This window comes from Gopherus evgoodei, chromosome 4 (genome assembly GCF_007399415.2).
Source record: "Gopherus evgoodei ecotype Sinaloan lineage chromosome 4, rGopEvg1_v1.p, whole genome shotgun sequence".
Classification (NCBI taxonomy): Eukaryota; Metazoa; Chordata; order Testudines; family Testudinidae; genus Gopherus; species Gopherus evgoodei.
In genome coordinates this window covers 65,774,319-65,799,650 of record NC_044325.1, presented here as the reverse complement: position 1 = coordinate 65,799,650, position 25,332 = coordinate 65,774,319, and the positions used below count along the sequence as shown (strand labels likewise).

Genomic DNA, 25,332 nt, shown 5'->3' with positions numbered 1-25,332 from the left:
AAATAAGTGCTATAGATGAAATTGGCATTTCTTATTCTATTAGTAAAGTCAGCCATTTTGATGAGAAGGGATACCCCAGCATAAGGGAGTGCAAAGCAGTCTCTAACTTGCTTTATTACCGGTTCACTAATTTATTTCCCCTGAAAATGCATTGAGAGCTACAATCAATGTTATTACCTCTTATTGTGGGGCAGATCTCCACTCCCGTCAGATCAGGAGCAACACCCATGTCTCTCCAAAAGGGTGCTAGAGAGGTATAGCCTGCTGCACCTCTCCTATGTGTACAGTGTCTCAAAGGTGGGACACACAGGATTGCTGATAAGAGGCTAGTTTTCCCATGCTCTCCATCACATTGCATGGGCAAGGATTACAAAAGATTATACAGCTTTCGCATGGAAGGAGTCCATATCCACCAATTCCAGTGGTTAGACTGATGCAGACACCAGCCAGTGCAGCTCAGTGTAACTTTACTTATATATCCATGTAAACTGGGTGCTGCTGTAAACTGCTGGATAAACAGCCTAGGAGAGTCAAGTCCACCATCCATAGAACAGGTGAAGTATAACACAGACCAGGCTTCCACTGATTGCCTTGCCAGAATACCTGACCCCTGATTCAGAGGATTGTAGCAGGCAGTTTAGTCCTCGACCTTTCTCTGGAGACTGCCAAAGGTGCCAGTTGTGATATTGGTTTCTCTGTTGTGGATACCTATTCACAGAACTGAAACCAGCAAATGTAAAGCCAGGAAAGCTGGATCCTTCGCTTCCTTCTCCCTCCACACAGTGCACGTTACGGTCGGGAGTAGAGTTGCTGCAGCACAAGTGTGGGGGGAGGGGAGGGGGAGCGGGACAATATCGCTATGGTGCTATAATTTGTGCAAGGGCTGGGGCAGAGAATTGGAGAGCTATAACAGGCTTTCTGACAGCCTCCCTGTGCCTGCACTCAGCAGAAACTGAGCGCAGCAGAGAATCTGCCCTAGGTGATTTAAAAGAACACTCTTGGTATGGAAGGAAGAATTTTTAAAGTATTTTTTCTCCTTATTTCTTATACTAGTCCCTTAGAAACTTAAGTGTGACACATTCACTAAAATGTTTTTTCATTCTTTGTGTATTTACACAGGTTTATTATTGTAGGGTTCCTGATACTTTGTTGCAGGTTTAGTCATATAAAGAATTACATGGGGTGTATTCACTTAATTATTTTTTTAAACAAAAAATGTCATATTTTGCCATAATCCACTTTGACAAATACCGCTTAAAGGTACCTTTTTTCCTATTGAAATCAGGCAAAGCCTCTGCATGAGACTAATCAAATTATGAGATATCATGGGTTTGTGTGCACCAATATGTGGTTGATAGCCAACTGTGCATCTTCGTTCTCATTGACATAGCCTCTATCATCACTGAGACTATGACTACACTGCAAGCTATGGCGTGATTCCCAGCTCATGTAGACATACTTGCACTAGCTCTCATTGAACTAGAATGCTAAAAATAGTAGTGTAGGACGCACAATGGCAGCACGGACCAGCTGCCTCACATACAAACCCACCTGAACTCCATGAGTATGTACTTGAGTCACACCCCTAATTTGTCATGTAGATATAGCCTGAGATGTGACAATGCCTGGAAGAGATCTGTTGATGGATAAAGAGCAGATGATTCAAACTTAACCCAAGAAACACATAAATGATGTTGGTGGCAAAGGGAAGACACAATTTACTAAAACATAGGGTAAGAGAAAACAGATGCTCAAGCTGGTACGAAGCCTCTGGGTCAGATTGGACTGATCACTACTCCTGGACTTGCAGTTTGCCACAGTACTGAGGAATGCTCTTCTTCCACCCAGGAAATTGTTCATTTTCACCTCAAAATTAATCTGCTGTAACTCCTTTCATCTGATATTGAATAAAAATACCACAGAAAGGCTGAAGTTGGTCTAGCATGTATCAGCATGCCTCAAAAGTAAAGAACTCAGATAGCAACACATCTTACCTCCGTTTTGCAAACTTCACTGATTCTCTGTTCATTATAAACCACAACGCCAAGTCCTGTTTTTACTTATTAAAACCTGTAATGGTATGGGACCTGGCAACTGTGGAGACCACCTCATCCTCCATGGCCCTCCAAAACAGCTGCACTCTGCAGTGATTCTGAAGCTGGAGAGATGCAGGGTTAGGCTATTAGGCTGGGGAACAGAGTTCTCCATGACTGAACCTGGCTATTGAACTCACCAAGAGAGACCAGACAGAGCCCAAACCTGAATTTGTTAAGCTCCAAATATAAGGCACTCTTCAGTGAGAGAGCTTTCCCTCAAGGAGTGGCATTTATAAAGAAATACAACAGCAGAGCCAATCAGGCTGACAAATACTGTCTCATTGTTACCTAGTACTTCAATATCGGTCCGTCTGTACTCGTGTTATTGGTTGTCTAAAGTCCTTATGACAGGGACTGTCTTTTTGTTCTGTGCTTGTGCTCTACTTAGCACTAAGGGGTTCTCATTTCTGTTCTTTTCTCTCGCCGCATAAGAATCCTTCACACAGATCTTGCCTCAGATTCTGCCTCTGGACATTTATTTGAATAAAGGGAGAGTATCAAGAGATATGTTGGTATCTGCTGCAGCTGATTCCATCCATCTACTGGGTCCAGAATTTTAGTATGATAAAGCTGTACATCAGTATTTATTTAGTTTGTATTATATGCATATCCATTAAAACAGCAGATGGGGGATTTATTCCATCAAACTGAGCACTACTATGCCTATGCAGAGCTAAAATGTGGCTGAGTAATGACACAGGTCCTCTTCCTTGGTGGCATGGGCAGGAATGAAGGAGAGCACTTTAAACTGCCATTTCTTAACAAGTGTAGTGGCAGCTGTGTTGTCTGTCTAATTTCATAACAAGCTTTTATTCCCTCTTTTGCCCCCGAGGCTTCAGTTGTGGACTTCCAAATCACTTTCACACAGAGGATTTTGTCATTTGTTGGTCTTGGAACAGACTGAAGTGAACACCTGTTTATAAAGAATCTCCGTGAGGCAGGCAGACATTTCACAACTCTTTTCCCTCCTTTCTGACTTTTTGTGGGTGGACGGGTGGGTGGCATTACTTAGCTGTGTCTTTGTGTAGCCACATGTCTGGGGAATGTGCATGCATCTCTTTAACATAGTTGCTTCAGTCAGACCCCTGTTGTGGGTTGTTTACATACACAGACCATGCTGCATATACCTTGAACAAAATCTCTTCCAGCAGCAAGGAATAGGGGAAGGAAAAAGGTAAGCAACCCACAGTGTTTTAAACTAGAACTGCTTTCTCATTCGTTCTCCATGCCAGTGTGACAGGTTTGACTTCGTGCCAGCATCTTATGTTACATCCAAGTTACTTAAACCTTCGAAGGATTTCAGCAGAGTTTAGTCTAGGATCGTTCTGTGCTAAAGAAAATAGAACACATGTGGAGGAAATTAGGCAAACAGCTATCTTTTTTTATTGCTGAATTCTCTTGTGCCATTGCTTGGAACAGTTGTAGGAAATTCTCCTAAGACCTGCGAACGGAGATCTTGCCATTCTGAGTGCAGACAGGCAGCGTCTGAGAGAGATGAAAAGAGAGTAAACTTGCTTTGTTTTTTAACAGAAGCAGAGCTGTATATGCTCTGCTCTCTCCCAACCATTTCAAGGCAACAGATGCGTTGCTTAGGTTAGCTGCTTTGGGTTTTTTCACAGAAGACATAACAGCAAATTCACGGTCTGTCTCTGGCGAGCATTCTTGGCTCACTCCTCCTCTGTCTGCCGTCTCACTGTCAGAGAGCAGAGACTCATGCTTGATAATTTATCTTTCAGATCATCACATGCTCATATCATTTTGCAGACGGGATAGGTGGTGATGGTGGTAGCGTTGGAGGAATAGAGCTTTTTATTTTGAATGTGGATACTTTAGTTTATCCTTTTTTTTTTCACGAGGAATGTTTATTAACCTCTCACTCCTTCACAGCAGAGGAAGAATGGAAATTTCCAGTGCCAAAGGAACAAGGATTAGGAGTTTATTGTAAAAATAGGGGAAAAGGCAAGTTTCTATTGCTTTGGTTTTGCACAGTTTAGGACTGAGCTGCAGGATGTCATGCAGAGACCATCACTGCAAGACCTCATCTGCACCAATCTATGTTTCCACTGTGGAAGTGATGTTGTCTTCCAGTAGAGTGACCCCACCGCCAACCTTTGAATCAGCTGTGCAGGGGCGGCCTTTCCAGAAGATGCCATCTTCAGCATGGTATCTTCCAGCTGGTCAATCAGCAACAGAGAGTACTCGAAGAAATGTCACCTTACCACCAAGCAACATATCTTCTGGGGTTTACTGTTCAAGGTTAGATGTCATCCTGGCTCAAACAAATAGGAGGAAAGTTTTCAGGAAAGATAACCCATGCATGAATCTTTCTGACATGGCATCTGCTTGTTCCAATCTTCACAGAGACTCTTGGGGCAGCGGATGTGGGAGTTTTGGCATTCGGTCTACGCCCACATCTTGTAAGCAATGCTCAGTAGGAGATCAAAGTGCCTGTCACTCTTCCACTGATAAAAATGGTCCCATGAAGCTTTCAGTGTCTTTGCCTTCTGCTGCTTCTTCCTCAAAAGCCCCACCAAGCTGGACATCACGTCTAGATGTTGCTCTCTCTGCCATTCCAGCTGTTTCACCACTCCATAGCAAAAGGATGCATGCAACACTGGCATCTCGTAGCTCAGCCCCACCCCAACGTGGCTACAGTCAATGCAGTGTTCCAATTCCAGACCTCCATGCTTCAGTGAAGCTCTACATTTCAACCTGCAGCTTGGCAATAAAGCCTTTTAGAACTGATACTCAAGTGAGCAACCATGCTCATTCCAGTCTTCTAGTGCCACAACTAGAGAAGATGCCTGGTACATCTGCTGGTCTCCCAACAGGATCCCAGGTGTCTAAACAAGATTTCTCCTCACCTGGGTCTCCAGCTCTTCAGATTACAAGATTTCATGTGACTTCCTCTGCTGAGTGCCCTGGCCTTCCCCAGCAAACAGTCTCCAGAGAAATATGGCTGACACCAGCTGCGCTGACTAGAAGAGAAAGTTCTGTTGGTGGAAGGGAGGTCCCCAACACTGATTTAAATCCTGATCTGATCATCTTTCAAAACAACCCTTCATCTGAGACAGCATTTGGGAATACTCCATGTGAAAGGCTAACGCCAGCTCACCACAAGATTTCCAAAATAACCCTGATACTTGCCACCCCTTGGACTACTGTGCCTATCCACGTGGTAAGAGAATTCAGAAAAAGTCCAGCACCCACCATCTTTATCAAATCACGTGATCTGGACGCACCTGGCCCACCCCTTCACCCCATTGGGATTGGGGCTGGCCTCTCCCTATCAGTGAATCCAGTTTGCTGTCCAGAATTGCTCTCTTCACAACAACGTTGGGCAACATCTGGTTCAAGGCCTTCCCAGGATGCATGCACTGTAGGAACCATAGCTCCTGAGAACCTCTTAACAAACATACCAGCCTGCACTGCAAATGTGCCACACAGAGCCGGCAGGGGTGCATGGTGTCCATCTTTTGCTGTGAACATTGCCTCTTTTGGAGCTGGGAGGAGAGTGGTAAAGATATCCATTCCATTCTAGTATCAGAGGGTAGCCGTGTTAGTCTGGATCTGTAAAAGCAGCAAAGAATCCTGTGGCACCTTATAGACTAACAGAGGCATCTGAGGAAGTGGGTATTCACCCACGAAAGCTCATGCTCCAAAACCTCTGTTAGTCTATAAGGTGCCACAGGATTCTTTGCTGCTTTTACATTCCATTCTAGGAACATTTGCAAACAGACCTTGGTTAGTCAAGCCATGTGGATTCCTCCTTGTTTTCCTCCTGGTATGCTCCTACTACCTAGAGATGACTTATCTAGTGGAGTAGACTTGTTTGTGCCATTTTTGTTTTGTTGTCATTATGGTCACAATTGAGCTCGATCCTGCAAGATGCTGAGCATTGTGATGTGATCCAGCAAAGCACATGCTTAACTTTAAATATGTGAATAGTCCCACCAATGTCAATGGAGTTACTTGTGTGCTTAAATGTATGCATGTATTTAAGTGCTCAGCCCTTTTCAGGATCAAATCCTTTGAGACAAGCATTGTTTTTTCTCTTTGCCAGTCACTGTGGGAACCTGTAGATACTGTCAGTCTATTCTCTTAGATTTTCCTGTATCACACTTTTTATTTGCTAAGTTGTCAAGTTGTGTTTATTTCTAAATGGATAATTCCTTTCGCTTTAACTTTTAAGAAGTACCCCTTGGTTTGCAAAATTAATATGTTTAAGTGCATAGAAAGAAACTACTTTTTTTGACCTAGAGAGAGAGAAGGGAATTTTGTCTCTCTAAAATCTGGACATCTTCACAGTGTCTCTACTAATGAAGGCCTAGGGGAGTTGAAGGGGAATTCAATACAAGTTTTCAAGCAGAAGGTATCATAAGTGAACATTTTAATGTTGATATTGTAAAAATGTTAGGATTCTGCTTTTAAACTTATCACTTATGGGATAAGTTTTTTGCATTATAGCAATACTAGAAACTGAATATTGACTGAGTTCTGTGTGCTTCCCATGTGTATTTCAGTCAAGGGCCATGTCATGTATTTATATTCATATATGTGAGAAATAACATACAGATGGAAGGATGGGGAAGAGCACCCATAAATGTATGTAATATAAACACACCTCAAATGCATTGTGAGGCATGAGGCCAAAAGCAGAGTGACTTTAGTATGTGAGACAATGTATATATTTTTACAAACATGGTGTGTCTTATTCAACTTAAAATAAAAGGTATCATACTGTAATTGTACCTTCTACTCAATACAGCATAGTAAACAAATAATTGTGAAATATAAAGTGTATTAAGTGCTTTATTTACTTCTGCTAAAAAAATGTAATCTTGTTTTCCCTCCTTTAAATTTTTGGTTTTGGTGTACTTTCATCAGACTATAGACCAAGTTGATCCCTGCAGTTGCTCCCCGCTACGCTAGCAGAGGACTTCCCTATTATCTTTAAGGCTTTGCAGGAGCCTAAAACTGTTAGCAACTGGCCTATTCCTGCCATTGGCCACACTTAGAACTCTCAGAGCCTTCAAATGGAGTTCCATGTGTGGAACAATTGCATTGGTTCCAAGATCTGTGGGGTGATGGGTAGAATACTTAGAGCTGGTCAGAGAGAAGCAGCTCAGGAAGTGAGTGGTTGAAGGATTCAGTCAACCACTGAGTTACAATAGTTCTTGTTCTGGGAAAAAATAATATTTCTTGAAAGACATACTTTGCTCTGAGCTGCAACATCCACTGACGGGTCTGTGTGATGAGCTGGTGAACTTAAGGTTGTAGTGTCCAGACAGCATACTAATAACCAGAATGTTTGCTTTGGGTTTTCCCAAATATTTGGTCTGGTCTGCCAGGTTAGTGCATATGTTGTGCCTTTTTAGTTTAAAATAGGAATTTATTTTGACATGATGGACTATATAACTCTGTGTTTAGCACTGTACTGACCTGTGGTGTGGGTTGCACTGTCACAATGACAATATAGTTACATTCATTTACAATGAACTCAGGGAGAGTGAAACTCCATTTGAAACAGAATGAAAATCTCAGTTTGTTTCAGTACTTTGCATTTTTAACAACTTGGCTGTTTGTTAAATGTTCCATTTTAAATCTCAGAAGGGCTAGATCCACTCTGTGGCTTTTTAGGAGTCTTTGCAAATTTTCATTTGAAAAGGGAGGCTGTTCTATAGTGAATGTTCTAATCTGTGGTTTTTTGTTTTGTTTTTTTGTTCTCTAAGAATTTGGCAGAGGTGATTCAGAACAAAAACACTTAAACAAACCTGAAAGAAAGCTTATGACCCTTGTATGCAATGTGAGGCCCTGGCTAGTTATCTGGAGAAAACAATACAGTTCATTTTATTTGAAATTAACATTTCTCATTAGAAGTAGGCGTCTGGGGACCTCTGACAGGCAGTTCTCTATTGTCAAGGAAAAAAAAAAGAAAAAGAAAGACTTAACTGGCAAAAGGCGTGTGTCAGAGTCTGAGAGCCAGTTTCCATTCTGCTTTCAGACTGTTACAGCAAATGCTTTCATGGTAAAGTGCTGCAGTTCGCCTCATTCTTAAAATCTCATCTAGTGTTCAGTTTAAAAGAGGAAAGGAAAGTTTCTCACCACACACAAACTCCTTCAGCAGGGTGCTTTGCACTGTTGGTGTTGCTTTCTTTCAACCATATCAGCACTAATGGTACCACTCCTACAATACCGGAGGCTTGTGTGCAGTTTCAGTACAGTTAGATGCATGGCTCTGTGGTAGCTTCGTTCAAGGCCCAGCGAAGTCACTGGGACTTCTTCCATTTGTTCAATGGGGCTTGCCTCAGGCTTTCAGCGCTCTATATTCTGCATCTATAGAAACCACCATGGAAGTAGGAGCAAGTCACAAAACTCTCCAATAGCAACAGCTCACTGTCCCCACTCATTCTGTCAAATGTCACCAGTTGCTTTAGTAGGGAGAAGTTGATGATGAACCAACTCTCCCCTTTTCCATCCTCTCCTTTGCCCAGCACAGATTCAGTAGTGGGGAGGGGGGTGGCTGCCCACTCCTCCCTCCACGTGCCCCAGAATCTGAAACAGATACCTCTGGAAAATAGTCATATAAACAGGCCTGGAGGTGCACCTGTGAAAAGCTGTACAGACTCTGACGACTGTGTCTAATGTGACATGTTTCCATTTCTCAGGTGGATTTTTCCTTTCTGAAATTGTAGCTAAGCCATAAAACGGGTCGGCAACCTTTCAGAAGTGGTGTGCCGAGTCTTCATTTATTCACTCTAATTTAAGGTTTCACATACCAATAATACATTTAAACATTTTTAGAAGGTCTCTTTCTAGAAGTCTATAATATATAACTAAACTATTGTTGTATGTAAAGTAAATAAGGTTTTTTAAATGTTTAAGAAGCTTCATTTAAAATTAAATTAAAATGCAGAGTCCCCTGGACCGGTGGCCAGGACCCGGGCAATGTGAGTGCCACTGAAAATCAGCTCACGTGCCGCAGGTTGCCTACCTCTGCCATAAAACATGGCAAAGGAAGTGATATGCCTTTAAAGCAGCTTCTGCAGTGGAGACACAGTATGCAAGCAATGCAGTTTCAGATGGAAGAAAAGGGTAACTCTAGTGGGATGCAGAATTGCTCAGAGTCCAGGACTAATAGTTTCCAAGGTGACTAACTCTGGTGGTAACTATGGAATGTCAGTTGTACACGGCATAGGGTGGTTATTTGACTGTACAGGAGACAGATCAAAAATGCAATAGATGAAGTTTTTCTCTGCAAGGCTCAACCAAAGAAGAACATTAAAACAAACAAAAGTCTTAGCATCTTTATTCCACACTCATGAACTGTAGGTTAGATAAGAGGAGCCAGAGTATGAGGGACAACAATGTTTGCTTTAAAGTGTGATTAGTTTTAATATGAAACAGGCTTTGATGATAATCCACTCTTTTATCCAACCCAACACTTTTTGAGACAGACTTATTAAGAGCCTGGGCATGGTCTATGGAGGTCCCCCTCCACTAAAATTTAGTTATGAGGGTATTTTTAACCTGTCTTCTCATACTCACAAGTGGATTAATGCAGCCCAGCTAATAAATCTAGATTGGGCTAAATACTTCCCTGTACACTTGTCTGTGTATACAAAATATTTATCTCAAGTTCACTGCCAAAAAATGAATTGGAAAGTGAGTCCAGGACTTAATTTCAGTCAGTTGATCCAACTGTATCAAGAGCTTCCAGCCTCAGCAGGAGGTCTGGCTGACACTGTATGTAAAGTATGTAAGGTAAGTCTCTCCTCTAGAAGCTACTGGGTGAGACAGGATTGTTTGATATTTCTGGCCAGACAAGTGGTTTCACCTTTGGTTTTCCAGTGTAGCTGTGTAAGAATATCTTTGCCCTGGTATATATTATACGCTGAGATGGGACTGAATTGGAATCTTTTGCAAATTGTGAGAACTCTTTCTGGACAATATCATTTCTCTCATGCATATATATATTGTGCAATACTAATTTGCCAATATTCCCAGTGGGGCTTCTTCCAGGAGTGTTGCTCTTCCTGTTGTTTCTCTGATTCTGTTCTGTTTTTTCCCTTCTCTTCACTCCTTTAAATTATACCTTGGTCTCAGACTTCTCTTCCCTCTCTGCAAAACTAGAAACTGTCTGTGCAGCCATATGTTTGTCCAGTGACTTCCCCACTGAGCACCAAGCCTGCTACTAATCCCTGGCCAAGCCTTGCCATAGCCATGAAATCCATTAAAGTTTTTGTCCTGCATTTTGCACTCATTAAAAAGGAGAATTATAAAGGACAATTCATTCCAAAGAAATGCAGCAAGTTACAAGTTGCAGAAGAGTTTTGTTTCCCCCCCCACCTCAAGGGGAATTGATTGTGTGTTTATTTTGCATTTGGGAAAAATGCATTAGTTTTAGAAGGTACGGGAAACACTTATTCATGCAATTAATTTCTCTAAAACCAGCCTAAGATGTGAAATACAGCTCAGTTCTCTGGAGATGCATGTGGCATATTCAGCAAACATACAAACAATTTCTGAAGTGACTAGTGCAGAGCTCGGTTCTCCAAAAGCTGTCCCTGCTATTCCAGTCTAGGATCTCTCTGAAGCACACAACATTGGCTGGAGCCAAACACATTCCAGGCAGATGCTGTGCAAGCATCCTCCACACTCACACTTCCCTATTCTTCATTTAGCTCTACTAATGTATCAGCCGCATTCTCAGCTCTTCCAACACTCTCTCAAGCAGTGAGTGATAGTACTAGCTTGAACTATGCAAGTGATATACAAGCTTCCTCAAACCTTTCTCTCAACACATCTCCACTTTGCCCAGAAATGTGCAGCTCTATCATTTTATACTGCTAAGTTTTTTTTCTGCAATGTCTCCCCTTCTTCCATTAGTTGTTTAATATCTGCTCCTTTCTGGAGCACACTGTCAGTGCTGGTGTTAATGTCTCATTCCCAAAGGTGCTAGAATGTGTCAGATTCACCCAATTTTCACTTATAGCAATGTTGGCTAGAAACTAATTCAGCTTTTGTTTGTAGATTTATTTGAAAACCAGTGACCTGGGAAACTCGGTAGATGAGGTGGAGCAGCTGATCAGGAAACACGAGGCTTTTGAGAAGATTCTGACCTCTCAGGATGAAAAGGTAAAATGAAGAATCATGTATCAAGTACAGAGGAGTAGTCTTGTTTTATGGGCAAAGCATAGACTTGTTGGTTGGGCTTATATACTTAAGCCAACTACAGAATGCTGGGCAGGCAGGAAAGTCTTAATGAAGTCTAGTGAAATAAGAAGGCTGAGAAGTGGAAGGAAAGCAATAAACAGTCCATGGTTTTATCCTGGCTGTAGTGTCTTATACCTGTAAGAAAACTGCCCAATGATCAGAATGCTGAGACTTACCAGAGGAAATCTAGAATGAGTGCTGGACTATGGGGGAGGTATAGCTCAGTGGTTTGAGCATTGGCCTGCTAAACCCAGGGTTGTGAGTTCCCTCCTTGAGGGGGCCATTTAGGGAACTGGGGTAAAAATCTGTCTGGGGATTAGTCCTGCTTTGAGCAGGGGGTTGGACTAGATGACCTCCTGAGGTCCCTTCCAACCCTAATATTCTATGATCTATGTGCTGCTAGTAGCATATGTTCCTATTCCTTCCTCAAAAACAAAATTTTAGAGCAAGAATATATATTAGTTAGCACAGAACACCATGGGGCAAGGATTATATAAATATATAGTGTGTGTGTGTGTCTGCAAAACTAGCAATGAAATGGGGTGTGTGTGTGTGTTTTCCCCTGTCCCCTTTGGGATATCAGCAGAACTGCACAGCTGTGTGTAATAGTTCCAAAGCTGCTGTCAACTAGTGGAGATTCTTCTTTAACCCATGTAACTGCCATGTAGGTCAAAGTGGCCATGATATGCAGCATAGTGGCAAATGGGAAATCCAAGGTGGCCACAGATGTGTTACAATGTTATTTTAGCTTGTTCCTGCCTTTCTCGGTTCTTCCAGAAGGGACCATCTTTTTAGTATGGTAATAATGGGGACAGAGAAAGGAAACTGTTCTGTGGTATCCTTCCACGTGTTAAGGGACACAGCTGGTGATTTCAGTTTTGTTCCCTTCCCAGGTGACATCTCTTCAGGACCAAGCAAAGAGGCTGCAGAAGGATGGTGGGCTGGAAGGGATAAGGATCCAGCACAAACTGAACTCTGTACTTGAGAGGAGGAGTCGGATCAAAGATCTGTCTCAGAGTAGACGGGAGAAACTGCAGACCACACTCCTCCTCATGCTCTTCTACCAGAACCTTGCAGAGGTAGGTGTAATAGCTATTGCCAACTTGCCATTATAACATAAGGAAAGATACTCAAGACTTTTTATGTAACCGTGAACACTTAACTCGTTGCTGAGAACTGTCCAGATAGGTTGCTGGGTTGTCGGCAGGGCTCCAAGTGCAAGCAATGTGCATCTGCCGATAAGGCTCACTGCATAATGATTCCCTCCATACAATACTAGAGTAGGAACCAAAATTACCCATAAGATTCCTACTATCATTACATTTCCACCCTTTGTAAAAATGCATACAATTTAACTACATTTCAATTTTTTTACTTAACGTGTCTACTTAATTTAGCATCCATAACTCTAATCTGAATCCTTAAGTCTAGAACAATTAGTCTCTGTATCCAGTGTATCTAATAGATTTTCTTATCATTCTGCCTTGAGGTAGTATCAGAATTATCAGTGTCTCACTTCTTTTCTGTATTCAAACTGACCACTTGAGTCTCAGTAGATTCAGCAGACTGAGCTGGTGTTGCTTGTATTTGAGCTGAATGTTGATACAGTTTCTGTTTGTCCCCTATATTCATTCCCCTCCTGCACAGTTCTTTTAGGGTTCACCAAATTCTTTCTGTATCTTCTATAGACATCCCTTTCTTCTGTCTCAATAAGACAAGATCTGGGAGCAGCATGTTGGTCAACTGCCTTCGCATGTTTCCATGCTTCTTTTTGATGAATACAAACAGCGTCTCCATTTTCTTGTGATAACAGCTTTGCACATTTGTCAAAGAAATATTTCTGCTTTGCTTGTCTCAATTTTAGGCTAGTTTGTATATCTCCTTGCATCAGTTTGGGTTGCAGTAACTTCGATGAAGTTGGCAATCTAGTCTTTAAACATCTTCTCATCCGGAGTCGAGCAGGTGATCTTCAGTCTCGTATAGGAGTATTCCAATAACACCTATCCAATAAGATAGGAAGCGTGTTACCCAAACTAGATTTTTTAAGAATCCGATTCACAGTTTGAACTGCTCTCTCAGCCATTCCATTCAATTGTAGGAATAACAGACGTGATGTTTTGTGAATAAAGTCCCAATGCTTTGTAAAAGTTTTAAAGTCTCTAGAGCCAAATTGTGGTCAATTGTCACTAGTGAGCTCATCAAGGTATGTCATACCTTGCAATTATAGACTTGCAGTGTCTGATGACAGACACCCTTGTGGTGTCCTGAAACAAGCAGACTTACAAGTATTTTGAATAATAATCAACCAGAGTAAGATAATCTGTACCGTGACTTTTAAACAGGTTCATGCCAAGTTTCTGTCATGGTCTGTTGGGACCTCATGTGGTAACACTAGCTCCTTTTGATCTTTGTTTCTGAAGGTTTAACGTGTTTCAAGACTATACCGTGTCCTCAATTTGACTACATGTGTCTGGCCAATAGACAGCATCCAAAGCTCTCTTTTTACATAGCTCTGCTCCCATATGACTCTTATGAATACAAGATGAGATCTCCTTTCTGAGATATTCTAGTACTATGATTCTATCTCTTCTAAAGACAAGTCCATCTTGCATACTTAGTTCCTCTTTCTATGACCAATATGCACAATTGTTCTCTGGTACTTCCATTCTCTGGTCTGGCCATCCTTGGGAAATTGTTTGTTTTAAGGTTTGCAGGACAGCATTTGCAGTAGCTGCCTGAAATTCCTTCAATTTCTGTTCTGAAATGTGCAAGTAAGACATCGTGAGATGTATTGCAATATCAGCTTCCTCTGAACTTACTCCTTCACTGTGCAGTCTGGACACTCTGGATAAAGCATCAGCAATTGCTAACATTTTCCCTGGTCTGTATCCAACTTTCAGTTGATATTTCTGGAGCGTTAGCAACCGTCTTTGAATCTTTGGTGGAGTACTGCACAAAGGTTCTCTGAAAATGGCCATAGGAGCTGTGTGGTCTGTTTCCATGGCTACTTTTTTCCTATAGATGAGCTGACGAAATCAAGTGCAGCCAGATACTATTGCCAGCATTTCCTTTTCTATTTGGGCATAATTCAGTTAGGTAGTTGTCAGAGCTTTAGAAGCAATAAACAACAGGAGCCATCTTTTGCAGCAATAGTCCTTAATCCAGTAGAACTCGTGTCCTCTGGCACAGCAACTGCTCTTTGACGTGAAAGTACTTCAGTACGAGTGCCCTTGTAAACAGTTCTTTCAAATGCTCCTATGCCACCTCATGTATTGGCATATGGGTGAACTTGACATCTTTTCCCAACAGTTGTCTTAAAGGAATTGCTACTGTTGACATGTGCAGGATAAATTTCCCAAGATAAATAACCTTCTGTGGAATGCTCACAAATATTTTATCTCTGTCAGAGTCCATTTGTGTTTGCTCTTGTTCAGTCAGTCACAAGTGCCTTTCGCGATACCTGTCTAGAACTCTCTTGAGCCTTTCATCGTGTTCTTGTCTGGTACTTCCCCAGACCAGTTTGTCATATATATAACATTCAACACCTTCCAGACCTTCAAATGTCTGTTGGAGCATTCTTTGGAATACTTCAGGAATTGAACAGATGCTAAAAGGAATTCTGGTGAACATGTACCTGCCAAATGGTATGTTGAGTGAACAGTCTAAAATTTTGTCAACCAGCTGTATTTGCCAAAATCCACTACTGGCATCTAAGACAGTGAAAACTGTAGCTTTTGCTAACTTACTAGTGAGTTCTACTTTAGGTAATTGAAAACGTTCCCTTTGTATCGCTTTATTCATATCTCTTGCATCTGAGCGTACTTTTATTTTATCTCAACCTGGTTTGTGTATAGTTAGTATGGAATTGACATTTTGTAGGTTCTTGCACTTTTCTTATTACTCACAACTGTTCCATGCAGAGCAATTGTTTTTCTATTTTGTCCTTTAATGCCAATGGAAGTTTGCAAAGTGCATGAACTGCAGGTGGTATTTGCGAGTTCATCTTTATGGTGTGCTTACCTGGCAAGCACCCTTCACCTTCAAATAAATCTCTGTATTCTTTAAATGTATTCCATTCACCTTCTGGTTCTTCTTTATCATATTGACTGTCTGCCCTAAGTTTAAATTTGTCACTGCCTGTAAGCCCAATATAGCTTTGGAGTCAAATTCTACCACTTGAAATTCCATCAATGTTTTCTTATGCCAGTACTCACAGTCCAAGTTGCATTCACCACATACTTGCAGTTTTCCCCCTGAGTACATTATCAGCTGAATACTTGAGTTGAGAAGGAGTTCGGCCATTAAAATGTATCACTTTACAGACATCACTTTGGCCTGTGGCCCAGTATTGATTTTAAAACTCATAGTTTTGTTATCAAGAACAAGCAAATCCACATTCCACTCATCCTTGGGAGGCTCAGTACTTAGCATGCTGAGGAACATATCTTACAAGTGCTCACCTGCTTCTGTGAGGTTAAACATCTCTTGGCCCAGGTACTTATGTCTTCCAGAGTTGCACTTTTTAGCAAAATGATTGTATTTGCCAAATCTTCAGCATTCTTGCTCATATGTAGGAGGCTACCTAATGGCATGACTTTGGCTGCATTTATAACAACCTTTAGTTGCCTCTCTGATTGCTCTTTTCCCTTCTCTCAATCACAGGCTTTTATTAATTGCAGGACACGCCTCCAGTTGATGGCTCTGTCTGGGTGCTTAGTAAAGGTGGATGTATGCTGTATTATGTGCATGTGTTTTTTTCCAGTTCATCCAGGCCTTTCAGTTGTTTTGCAGTCATTTCATCTGCATGTCATATGTCCACAGCACATTCAAGGATTAAATTACTATCCCACAACAACCTAGTTTGAACTGAGTCTGATGCAACATCACACATGATGCAGTCTTTAATGAGTTACTCACACAGTTCTCCACAATTGAATTTCCAGTTTTAAATCAGTTACATATTGGTCTATACTCTCCCATCTGTCAGACTTCTGGTGAAAAATTTGTGACTCCCACACATATTTCTTTACAGTGCACAGTATGCCTTAAACATATTCTGTATGATCTGTTTTTTGTTTCTTTATCTGCTACATCATCAAATTGTAAAGTATTAAATACTCCTCTGTTTTCTTCACCTACCAAAGAAAGAAATAATGCTGTTTGCGGCTGTCATAACGTTTCTTCCCAGATCTGGATCTTAGCGTCCAAAATATGGGTGTTAGCATGAAAACATCCAAGCTTAGTTACCAGCTTGGACCTGGTAATTGCTGCCACCAGCCAGGAATTATACAGTGCCTATATGGTCTCTGTGGTCTCCCCAAAACCTTCCCTGGGGGACCCCAAGACTCAGATTCCTTGAGTCTCACAACAAAGGGGAATAAACCATTTCCCTTCCCCCTCCTCTTCTCCAGGTGTTCCCTCCCTGGGTTCCTGGAGAGATATACAGAAGCAAGCTCTGTGAATCTAAACAAAGGGATTCCACCCTCCCTGCTTCAAGTCCTTGAAACACAAGCACCGAGAGATCTAACCTCTCTCCCCCCTCACCCAGAAGGTATGCAAAGTCAGGCTTAGTAAATCTAACACAAAGAGATTTTTCCCCCTGACTTCTTCCTCCCACCAATCCCCTGGTGAGCTGCAGACTCAATTCCCTGGAGTCCCCACTAAAGAAAAACTCCAACAGGTCTTAAAAAGAAAGCTTTATATAAAAAGAATGAAAAAGGACATAAAATGGTCTCTGTATTAAGGTGACAATATACAGGGTCAATTGCTTAAAGGAAAAAAATGAATAAACAGCCTTATCCAAAAAGAATACAATTTAACACATTCCAGCAACTACACACATGTAAATACAAAAAAAAACAATATAAACCTATTGTCTTACTATCCTTGTACTTACAACTTGGAAACAGAAGATTAGAAAACCTGGAGACAGAAAAATCACTCTCAGAGCTGAGAGGGCACAGACCCAAGAAAAAGAACAAAGAACTCACACCCAAACTTCCCTCCACCCAGATTTGAAAAAGGTCTTGTTTCCTGATTGGTCCTCTGGTCAGGTGTTTGGTTCCCTGTGTTAACCCTTTACAGGTAAAAGAACATTAACCCTTAGCTATCTGTTTATGACAGCGGCCGTTCATTGTTTTTGTCAGTGCCACTTGCAATGTTGTCCAGCTCTAATCCTTCCTTCCACTTTCTCTATTTTCTTCAAATGCTTTCCTGGAGGCTTTAGTTGGTCCATTTCTTTTCAGTTTTCTTCTACTCTTTTCTTACTTTCAGTGTTTTCTGACACCATGTAATAGCTGCTGCCAACTTGCTATTATAACATAAGAAAAGATAGTAAACACTTTATAGGTGCCGCTGGCTTGCCTGCCTGGCTCCAAATGCAATGTGCTTTTGCTGATAAGGCTCACCACATACAGTGATTCCCTGTACAACACTATGGGTAACTTTGGTTCCTGCTTCAAAATTCCGACTCTCATTACAGTAAGAATGATTGATGGCAGGATGGGGAATCACGTCCCTCTGAAACATCAAGCACTGGCCACTGCAAGAGACTAGCTGGATCAAAGGTCTAGCCACGTATAGCAACACCTGTGTTTCTAAACATCTGAAGAGGAAATTATTTTAATAAAGGTGGTTGTTATTACACAACGATTATGACATGGTTTCTAGGGTTGGATTCTCTTGTCCATTTACAGCCATTTTGCACATAGGGGAACTCTTCACTAGGGTAAAAATGGCAAAGGTGAAATAATTGCCTTCTATGCCCCTTGCTCCCTTCTCTCTGGCATAGAGGGAGAGATCGGGCAATCCTAGGTGGGACTGATGTGGGGAGGGAGAGAGCATGGTGAAACCAAGCAGAGCTATGCCTTTCCTCCACTGGTGTAAGGGCACTTAGGAACTTTAAGCCAGTGTCATAAGTTAGAGCAGCTCTTCAGCTGCTTTAGGCCCATCTCTGTAAAGTGATTCTGATTCTATTTGTTTCTCCTGTTCTGGACTTAGCCTTGTAATAGAGCTGTCGTTGCTGCTGACATCACTGTTGGGAAGACATTCCAGGTCACATTTCCAAAGGGCAGTCCAATGTGCATGCCTGAAAAATGTGCCAGCATCCGTCATGCTGGCACAAACATCACACACATGGGAGCTGATGGGAGCATTTGCACAAACTGTTACTGGGTTTGCAGATGCACCTATTGTGGCCTTCCTTGAAACACTCCCCCGCAGCGGAAGGTAAAAGCAGAGAGGTTCAGTCACCCCAAACGCTGCCCTGCGCTAAGCTGACATATTTCAAGCTCAGATTGTTACCAAAAGCAAATGCCAGCTGGATAGCTGCTGCCCACAACCTGCACTTGATTCTTTATATTACAGACAGAAGTTTTTTAAATCAGCTTTTCAGATTCCATTTGTACAAACAGCCTGTGTGGGTGTCCCTCTCCCCTAACACTAATAGGTTAAGCAGTTCAGTATCTCAGCAGGTCCCTCTTCCTTGGCAGTGTTTGAATTCAGGGTCGGAAGACACTTTTTCAAAGCCCATCCTCTTTTTAAAATGTATTCTAGCAAGACTTATTAAACAGCCAAATGCTATCCTTCCATTTGTCAGTAAGTAAGAGCCCAAATCCTAACCTGGTCAGTAGTGGGTATGGTAGCTGGAATGCTGGCTTGATGCATCCTCTGACCCACAAATACTCCTGGCAGAGCAGGAGTCCATGGGTTGGGCTGAGGGAGTGAATGGCAAATTGCACACTGCTGCTATTTTCAAAAGGTATAGGGTATCCCAGGTTAATGAGGCAGATGGCCTGGATGGGCAACTGGCAATGCTAGTTGTGGATGCAGTTCACCAGCTGGTTTAGGAATATGTCTGCCCCTTAGTGCCCTCTGAGTATTAAATTATAATCCCTCTCCTCCTCTTGTGCTGGGGAAAGAAGCTCTCCCTCCTTCCCTAACTGACACACTTGTATACCTTAGAGCAGGATCTGGCCCTGTGTGCCAACACAGTGGTTATTCATTGTGTGCCAACAGCAAATATTCTTATTTCTTGTGCAAGTAAATTCCATAGTCTAGGTCCAGTTCCTGTGAAAATCCTGTCTCCTGCAGTCACAACCTATCCCCATTGGTTCATTGTTCCAGTGGAAGGTAGCAGTTACAGCCATGGGGGAGAAACAAACTCTCAGATAACTTGGGCTAATCACACGGAGAGCTTTGAATATCAGGAGAGAGAACTGGATTCTGTATTTACTGGGAAGATAGTACAGAAGGCAGAGTATTGGAGTCATATGATCTGTTTAAGATCAGCTGGTGCAAAATGCAGCAGCCTGAGCATTTTCAGGGTTCATGGCTTCATTTCTAGACAGAAATTGCAATCCAGAAGTCTGGAGAACACACACATGGATCACAGAATGAGGCACAGTCTTCTGCTGAAGTTGGTAGGGGATATTTTTATGCTACCCTAGCTATTTGAGCATCCAGTGTAGTGAGGTCTCCAGTATGCTTCCGTACTGTCACAAACTATGCATCATGTCCTTAATGATCTGGGGAAAAAGAGGAGCTGCTGATTAGGAATTTATTTACTTTAGTCTGAGGGAATGATCACAAGGTTGAAAGCCAGGAGGCCTTAAGTTTTGATCCTGGCCCTGCCAATTCATTCATCATGTGGCCTTGGCAAAGTCACTTCACCGGTCTCTCTGTTTGTCCATCTGTAAAGGGAATAACATACTTATCCACCTACCTCATGGAGGCGTTGGGAGGATTAATTCGTTAATGTTTATACAATGCCTGGAACTCATGCAGCACTATATAAATGTACTGTCCTTAAAGTATTTCAGTTTCCAAGTGTGCTCACCCTGAGTTCTGAGCACAAATACATTAAAAAATAAATGTTTCTAAATAGAGGCTGTATAGAATTAAAAAAAACCAACCAGTGCCCACCAGAAATCAGGTCGCTCCCTTCTGCCTACACTGGGTGAAACTCAGGTCCCAATGGGAGTTTTGCCACTCACCTCAGTGGAGACAGAATTTCACTCATCATCCCTATCTCAACTAACTTCCTGGACAGATCCTGGGAAAATAGATCAGCTTTGCTATGTACCCTGAATGTCCTCATTATCTAGATCCTGCTGCCTGCTCCTTTCTACTGAAGCCTGGGGACTGTTTAAGTCACTTGATAGAATGATAGGAGGAAAGCTACAGAAATGATTGTTAAATGGGATTTAAACAAAATTCTATCTGGTCTGCCACTAGAGTGTGACAATGACCCTGTTAAAGATAGTGTCATTGTGCCCTGGATTTAATATTAGAAAGTGTGAAAGAGACCCCATGTTGTGTTATGAGAAGAGATCTATTGGCTGCCCAGTCTCACTGTTCAGATAAGACTCTCCTTTTAAAAAGGAGAGAGAGAGTTAAGTGTCCTTTGAGTGTTAATGTGTGGCTGCATAATGGGAGAAGGCCTTAGCTTGTGAGCAGGGAATGTATTAGTAATGAAAGTCATAGATGACAATTTGCTGCCCTGGACAACCTTGATACCAAGTTTGTTTTTTGAATCCCTACATGTGCTTATGGGAGGAAAAACCCACTTGTGGAAGGAAAAACCAGATAAGGGCTGTTTCTGTGTACAGAATTTCAGTGGTGAAAGGAGGATTCAAACTGGTAATTAACAAGGAAAAATCACCCAGCTTCTGAGTCTTATATACAATCAGTGCAGTCCCCCAAAAGCAATTGACAATGTTTTTGAGACACACAAAAATTATTTCAATTTGCTTTCCTTGTGCAGCCAAAATTTCACTGTATGTCAGTGGCTTGAGGAATACAGAATCAGTCATAATATGTGTCAGGTTTCCAGTTCTCAAAGGCCTGATGGAAAGAAGACATTTCTTTCAGTGCTAAGAACTGAAACTTGGCATATTTTTTTTTTTACTTGTGAAAAACTGAAGTAGATCCTATTGCCTGTTTTATTCTAACAGACTGCATTTAAATCCCTGAAGGAGACAGATTTTAAGAGAGACATGACCATAATTAGCTCTTCAGAAAGAGCTGCTGATCTTGTTCGGAGGAGGGAATTCCAGTCATTAGGAAAAGGCAAGTGTTAGTAATGGGAGATTCAATCATTAGAAATTTAGATAGCTAGATATGTGATGACCAGGAGAACCGTATGGTGACTTGCCTGCCTGGTGTGAAGGTTGTGGATCTCTCGAGATATCTAGATAGACTTGTGTAGTGCTGGGGAGGAGCTGGTGGTCATGGTATATGTAGGTACCAATGACATAGGGAAGGGTAGGAGAGATATCCTGGAGGCCAAATTTAGGCTGCTAGGAAAGAGACCGAAATCCAGGACCTCTATGGTAGCATTCTCAGAACTGCTTCCATTTCCACACGCAAGGTCAGGTAGGCAGGCAGAGCTTCAGAGTGTTAATGAGTGGATGAGATGATGGTGTAGAGAGGAGGGGTTTAGATTTATTAGGAACTAGGGAAACTTTCGGGATAGGAGGAGCCTATACAGGAAGAATGGACTCCACCTAAACCAAAGTGGATGCAGACTGCTAGCACTAAACATTAAAAAGGTTGCAGAGCAATTTTTAAACTAAGAGATGAGGGAAAGCCGATTGCTGCAGAGGAGCACTGGATTGGACAGATACTTCTCTTAGAGGAGAGTCTATTGATAGAGATTCTCTAGGTTTTAGTCAGGAGGAGAGGATGGAAGAAGATAAAGTATGAGCCAGATCAGACGGGAAACGTTCACATAAAATAGAATCTGACACATCAGGAAAGGGCAGACAAATAAACAGTGAGAAGTTTTTAAAGTGCTTGTACACAAATGCTAGAAGTCTAAATAATAAGATGGATGAACTAGAGTGCCCTGTGTTAAAGGAGGGTATTGATATAATAGGCACCACAGAAACCTGGTGGAGTGGGGACAATCAATGGGACACAATCATTCTGGGGTACATAATATATCAGAAGCACAGAACAGGTCATATGGAGGAGTGGCACTATATGTAAAAGAAAATGTAGAATCAAATGAAGTAAAAATCTTAAATGAATCCACATGTTCCATAGAATCTCTATGGATAGTAATTCCATACTCTAATAAGAATACAACAGTAGGGATCTATTATCGACTACATGACCAGGACAGTGATAGTGACTATGAAATGCTAAGGGAGATTAGAGAGGCTATCAAAATAAAGAACTCAATAATAGTGGGGAATTTCAATTATCCCCATATTGACCGGGTACGTGTCACCTCAGGACAAAATGCAAAGACAAAATTTTTCGATACTTTAAATGACTGTTCTTGGAGCAGCTGGTACAGGAACCCACAAGGAGAGAAGCAATTCTCGATTTAGTCCTGAGTGGAGCACAGGCTCTGGTCCAAGAGGTAACTATAACAGGACCGCTTGGAAAGAGTGACCATAATATAACATTTAACTTTCCTGTGGTGGGAACAACACCTCAACAGCCCAACACTATGGCATTTAATTTCAGAAAGGGGAACTATGCAAAAATGAGGAGGTTAATTAAACAGAAATTAAAAGGTACAGTGACTAGAGTTTCAGAGTGGTAGCCATGTTAGTCTATATCAGCAAAAAGAACGAGTACTTGTGGCATCTTAGAGACTAAGATTTATTTGGGCATAAGCTTTCACGGGCTAAAACCCACTTCATCGGATGCATGCAGTGGAAAATACAGTAGGAAGATGCCTGGACACTTTTGAAAGACACCATAATAGAGGCCCAACTTAAATGTATACCCCAAATTAAAAAATACAGTAAAAGAACTAAAAAAGAGCCACTGTGGCTTAACAACCATTTAAAAGAAGCAGTGAGAGATAAAAAGTTATCTTTTAAAAAGTGGAAGTCAAATCCTAGTGAGGTAAATAGAAAGGAGCATAAACACTGCCAAATTAAGTGTAAAAATGTAATAAGAAAAGCCAAAAAGGAGTTTGAAGAATGGCTAGCCAAAAACCCAAAAGGTAATAACAAAATGTTTTTTAAGTACATCAGAAACAGGAAGCCTGCTAAACAACCAGTGAGGCCCCTGGACGATCGAGATACAGAAGGAGCACTTAAAGACAATAAAGTCATTGCAGAGAAACTAAATGAATTCTTTGCTTCAGTCTTCACAGCTGAGGATGTTAGGGAGATTCCCAAACCTCAGCCGTCCTTTGTAGGTGACAAATATGAGGAATTGTCACAGATTGACATGTCATTAGAGGAGGTTTTGGAATTAATTGATAAACTTAACAGTAACAAGTCACTGGGACCAGATAGCATTCACCCAAGAGTTCTGAATGAACTCCAATGTGAAATTGCATAACTATTAACTATCGTTTGTAACCTGTCCTTTAAATCAGCTTCTGTACCCTATGATTGGAAGATAGATAATGTAACACCAATATTTAAAAAGGGCTCTAGAGGTGATCCTGGCAATTAGACTGGTAAGTCTAACTTCCATACCCGGCAAATTAGTTGAAACAATAGTAAAGAATAAAATTGTCAGATACATAGAAGAACATAAATTGTTGGGCAAAAGTCAACATGGTTTCTGTAAAGTGAAATCATGTCTTACTAATCTATTAGAGTTCTTTGAAGGGATCAACAAACATGTGGACAAGGGGGATCCAGTGGACATAGTGTACTTAGATTTCCAGAAAGCTTTTCACAAGGTCTCTCACGGAAGGCTCATATGTAAATTAAGTTGTTATGGGATAAGAGGAAAGATCCTTTCATGGATTGAGAACTGGTTAAAAGACAGGGAACAAAGGGTAGGAATAAATAGTAAATTTTCAGAATGGAGAGGGGTAACTAGTGGTATTCCCCAAGGGTCAGTCCTAGGACCAATCCTATTCAACTTATTCATAAATGATCTGGAGAAAGGGGTAAACAGTGAGGTGGCAAAGTTTGCAGATGATACTAAATTGCTCAAGCTAGTTAAGACCAAAGCAGACTGTGAAGAACTTCAGAAAGATCTCACAAAACTAAGTGATTGGTCAACAAAATGGCAAATGAAATTTCATGTGGATAAATGTAAAGTAATGCACATTGGAAAAATAACCCCAACTATACATACAATATGATGGGGGCTAATTTAGCTACAGATAGTCAGGAAAGAGATCTTGGAGTCATCGTGGATAGTTCTCTGAAGACGTCCATGCAGTGTGCAGCGACAGTCAGAAAAGCAAACGGGATGTTAGGAATCATTCAAAAAGGGATAGAGAATAAGATGGAGAATATCTTATTGCCCTTATATAAATCAATGGTACGCCCACATCTTGAATACTGCGTACAGATGTGGTCTTTTCATCTCAAAAAAGGTATACTGGCATTAGAAAAGGTTCAGAGAAGGGCAACTAAAATGATTAGGGGTTTGAAACAGGTCCCATATGAAGCGAGATTAAAGAGGCTAGGACTTTTCAGCTTGGAAAAGAAGAGACTAAGGGGGATATGATAGAGGTATATAAAATCATGAGTAGTGTGGAGAAAGTGAATAAGGAAAAGATGTTTACTTGTTCCCATAATATGAGAACTAGGAGCCACCAAATGAAATTAATGGGCAGCAGGTTTAAAACAAATAAAAGGAAGTTCTTCACGCAGCGCACAGTCAACCTTGGAACTCCTTGCCTGAGGAGGTTGAAAAGGCTAGGACTATAACAAGGTTTAAAAGAGAACTAGATAAATTCATGGTGGTGAAGTCCATTAATGGCTATTAGCCAGGATGGGTAAGGAATGGTGTTCCTAACCTCTGTTTGTCAGAGGGTGGAGATGGATGGCAGGAGAGAGATCACTTGATCATTACCTGTTAGATTCACTGCCTCTGGGACACATGGCATTGGTCACTGTTGGTAGACAGGATACTGGGCTGGATGGACCTTTGGTCTGACCCAATACGGCCGTTCCTATGTTCTTATGTTGTTTATTACTTGTTTAGTTTCTAGCAGCCACAAGTGTGCAGCAAGCACTTCATAGAAAACAGGACCTTCCCCTTACAGTTTAGAAGACAGACTTGACCAGCAGTTGAGGATGTCACACAC

At 41.5% G+C, this 25,332-nt stretch overlaps 2 protein-coding genes across 2 annotated transcripts in view; both read left to right on the top strand.

Moving 5' to 3' along the window:
- SPTBN5 (spectrin beta, non-erythrocytic 5) overlaps positions 1–25,332 on the top strand; it is a 156,838-nt gene that overhangs the window by 71,773 nt on the left and 59,733 nt on the right. The window contains 2 exon segments of the mRNA XM_030560166.1: positions 11,130–11,234; positions 12,206–12,391. Of these exon segments, the coding sequence (XP_030416026.1) occupies positions 11,130–11,234; positions 12,206–12,391 (291 nt within the window).
- On the top strand, positions 3,490–6,814 carry LOC115650119. The gene is made up of 2 exons (XM_030559555.1): positions 3,490–5,625; positions 5,807–6,814. The coding sequence occupies exons 1-2, from the start codon at positions 4,105–4,107 to the stop codon at positions 5,816–5,818; spliced, it is 1,533 nt and encodes a 510-aa protein (XP_030415415.1). The 5' UTR covers positions 3,490–4,104; the 3' UTR covers positions 5,819–6,814.